Consider the following 3,895-nt stretch of genomic DNA (forward strand, 5'->3'; position numbering starts at 1 on the left):
ATTAATGAGTGAATGAATAAGTTACTATAACAATCACAAGAGCACCATGTGCATGTCATTAATTCACATTAATGAGTGAATGAATAAGTTACTATAACAATCACAAGAGCACCATGTGCATGTCATTAATTCACATTAATGAGTGAATATGTTACTATAACAAGAACAGTAACCTGAACATATCATTAACTCACAGTGACCATGTGTTCCCTGTATTGTACATCATCTATTTGAAGTTCCATAACATACCAATGATCTTTTTTTTTCAATCTATGTATAAAAGATTCTGAAGTTTACATTCACTGTCCTTATAAAAAGTTTTAAGCAAACACTGGGTGTAATATTTTATTTTATAATCACTTAATAAATTTAAAGAAAGTTAAATGTGTTTCATTACTTTAAGTGTCCAAAAAACTTTTTTACTGAATAATTTGGGGAAACTCTTGGTAGTGCTAAATATGTAGATTAACGCAGAAAGACTGCTTGAAGAGGAAAAATAATAAAACTTATTTCACTTAAAGAAGTTTTGGATAAATGATGCTAGTTATCTAACATATCATCTTATAAAGAAAAACATTAGCAATCATTTTGTAACTGCTTTGCTTGCTTGTTAATTACAAATCGAAACAATGAGTTATCTATGTTGTGCTAACCACGAGCTTCGAAATGTGTTTTTTTTTTATATTTAGCATTATAAGCCATCAGACTTAATGCTGAGCCACTGTGTGGGGGTGGGGTTGGCTAAGAATTGCTTAAAAAAATTAAAATAAGTATGAAATAAGAAACTCAGTTTTGCTTCCAAACACTGTAAGACTAAATAGAACTTGAATATAAAAAACATTATGAATTTCATGCTTTTTTTATCTTCCAAAACTTAACTTCAAATTTCTTTATATTTTTTATGAGAATTTACAAACCTAAACCTTCATCCTTTTCATCCATTTCACCAGCTAACCTGAAAAGTTTGGGACGTAGCCTTTCACAGCAGTCAAACAGATCCTACAATAATAACAAAACAAACTTATTTAGAACAAATGTAATTAGGTGGACAAACACATAACTCACATTGTTTCAAACCATAAGTTCTGGTAGATTTCACCTCAGGATTGAGTGTACAAGAGCTGACATTAGTAATTCATGGTACCACCTTACTAATATTGTGCTATAATATTATTTTTGTGGCTTAATTTTACGTTAAGATAAAGTTGTGAATACGAAACTGATAAATGAATTATTAGAAATCGAACATCAAAAAATTACATTTCATTTCTTCTATGAGAAGAGACCTTCCAAGAAAGACACCTTTAAATGTAATTTCCATCCAAGTAGATGGTGAGAATAATAGACATATAAGCACAAGCTAGCTCCTGGTAATTAATCAAGAATCAACTAAACTAACTACTGTTACCTTCATCCCTTTATCTTTGTTGTGAAAATGGAAAGCATCTTATTCGAAGAAGTATGATGCAATAATTTGATGGATACAACAGTGATTACGAGCTGTAAAACATCTTACAAATATAACTACACTAATGACAAGCTGTAAAATAAAAATATCTGACAATAACTAAACTGATGAAGAACTGAACAAAAAATGTTATAACTAAGTTGACTGTGAATTGTACAAAGAAACTACGGCAAATATAATTATGAAAGTGGTGATCGTCCCAAAATCTGCCAAAATACAAGAACCATAACAGACGGGCCCATCACCTTCATGAGTTCTCTCTCTCCCGGAGACGTTTCCTTTGACTTGTAATTAAACAGCATATCACTTAAAACTTTAGCATTGTTTTGTCCCATTTCCAGCTCAGTGATGCGTCGTGCTGTACGCTCCATTCTTCTATCAGCCTGTGGGGGTGGTGGTAAAGAAAGGCTTTTTAAGATTATAGTTTAATAGTTAATGGCATAAAAGGTATTTAAGTAATTTATCGTGTAAATTTCAAGATTTAACTCAAGTCACATTTAAGGTGAATCATTTGAACTGATAAAAGAGGATACCATGGTTACGATACAAGTGAAAAAATAAAACACATCTAGAGTGAACCACAAGCTAATAATGGATGTGTTTTATTTTTTCACTTGTATCCCGTAACCATGGTAAGTTCTTGCTTGTGGTTCACTCTAGAATAGTTTCTGTTGATGTTCTATTTGTTCCTAAATTTTTTTGATATTAAATTTATATGTTTGAAAGCTAGAAAAATGTTCTTCTGTAACAACTCATCAGATAAACTTGTATTACTACACAAAAGAAGTATTTTGTAATATATACTTACAGCAAAGAAAAACTGCTACTTTTATTTCATGATAACATGCTCTTCATCAATTTTCCTTTCTTAGACGTGTTTTTAAAAAAAAACTTTTGAATAGTAAAACAGGCTTTCATGTCCTGCAGTCTGCTATTTTACAATTTACAATTTTATCAGGTAAGTTTGGTTAGGTTTAGTATGTACAGTGGGCAATGGCAAAATATTCCAAGGATTCAAGCTCTTATTTATTAAATATTATTGTTAAGTTTATTGTGTTGAAACAACATGCACACTGATAAAATAACTTGTGTATTGAAAACAAACTATACTTATTAAATATAAATTGATTTTGGCCAAGAATACAATTCACTCAAGATGTGTTTTATTTTCACGTGTATCCCGATCATGGTATCCATTATTAGCTCCAGTTCTTTCTTGTGGTTCACTCTAGATGTGTTTTATTTTCACGTGTATCCCGATCATGGTATCCATTATTAGCTCCAGCTGGAGCCAATGGCATCAATATAAAGTAAACTGCTACCTGGAACTTCGTTATCGATGAACAGAGGATTTAAAAGCCATGTTTACAATACTTATACACAAACCATAAATGTGGGAACTTTTATTTTAAAGCAGAGTGATTAGTAATTGTTCACACCACATAGTGGGACATCATGAATGTGTGGCCAAGAAGAAATTCTGTAATAAAACCATTAACATAGAAAGAAAGGAAGGTGAAAAACATAACATGAACCATCATATTTTAAGGGATGATAGTTTCTTAGCAAATATAAACCAATACTTTGGGATGCACAGAAAAACTGTTTAAAAACAAATTGATAAATGTGTTGTTTGCAGGAAAAACGTTCCAAAGCTGTGCAGAATTGAAAGTTGAAACTTTTTGTCTTTATAAATTAAACTAAATAAATGTAACATAATTATTATTTAATATGCTGGTGTGTACTTGACATATGAAAAGTGCTCCTTGGGCATGACAAGGTTAAAGGTTAAAAGACAATTATTCAATAAGTAAGCTAAACTTACTAAGCAAATAAAGGTTTCACTTACCTTAACAAAAGGAACTTAACCAAATAGAATATGAACACCAAACTACACAACAATCACTACCATATCAACAACAAACTACCCAATAATCACAACAACTAGTAGAATATCCACAACAAACTAACCAATAATCACCATTATATAGTAACAACTAGTGGAATATCAACACCAAACTACCAAATAATCACTACCATAAGGTAACAACTAGTGGAATATCAACAACAAACTACCCAATAATCACCATCATATAGTAACAACTAGTAGAATATCAACAACAAACTACCCAATAATCACTACCATAAGGTAACAATTAGTAGAATATGAACACCAAACTACACAATAATCATTTGGTGTTGATATTCTACTAGTTGTTACCTTATGGTAGGTGATTATTGGGTAGTTACCATAAGGTAACAACTAGTAGAATATCAACAACAAACTACCCAATAATCACCATTATATAGTAACAACTAGTGGAATATCAACACCAAACTACCCAAATAATCACTACCATAAGGTAACAACTAGTAGAATATCAACACCAAACTACCCAATAATCACTACCATAAGGAAACAACCAG

The 3,895-nt window shown here is 31.1% G+C and overlaps 1 protein-coding gene across 1 annotated transcript in view; it reads right to left on the reverse strand.

The window, feature by feature from the left end:
• LOC106476528 (ADP-ribosylation factor-binding protein GGA1-like) overlaps window positions 1–1,946 on the reverse strand; it is a 15,674-nt gene extending 13,728 nt beyond the window's left edge. The window contains exons 1-2 of the mRNA XM_022380364.1: window positions 1,714–1,946; window positions 918–999 (exon numbers count right to left, since the gene is read on the reverse strand). Of these exons, the coding sequence (XP_022236072.1) occupies window positions 918–999; window positions 1,714–1,839 (208 nt within the window). The 5' untranslated portion in view covers window positions 1,840–1,946. The remainder of the gene's footprint in view (window positions 1–917; window positions 1,000–1,713) is intronic.
• Window positions 1,947–3,895: the final 1,949 nt, after the last annotated feature.

The sequence above is a fragment of the Limulus polyphemus genome, unplaced genomic scaffold (genome assembly GCF_000517525.1).
Source record: "Limulus polyphemus unplaced genomic scaffold, Limulus_polyphemus-2.1.2 Scaffold10794, whole genome shotgun sequence".
Taxonomy (NCBI): Eukaryota; Metazoa; Arthropoda; class Merostomata; order Xiphosura; family Limulidae; genus Limulus; species Limulus polyphemus.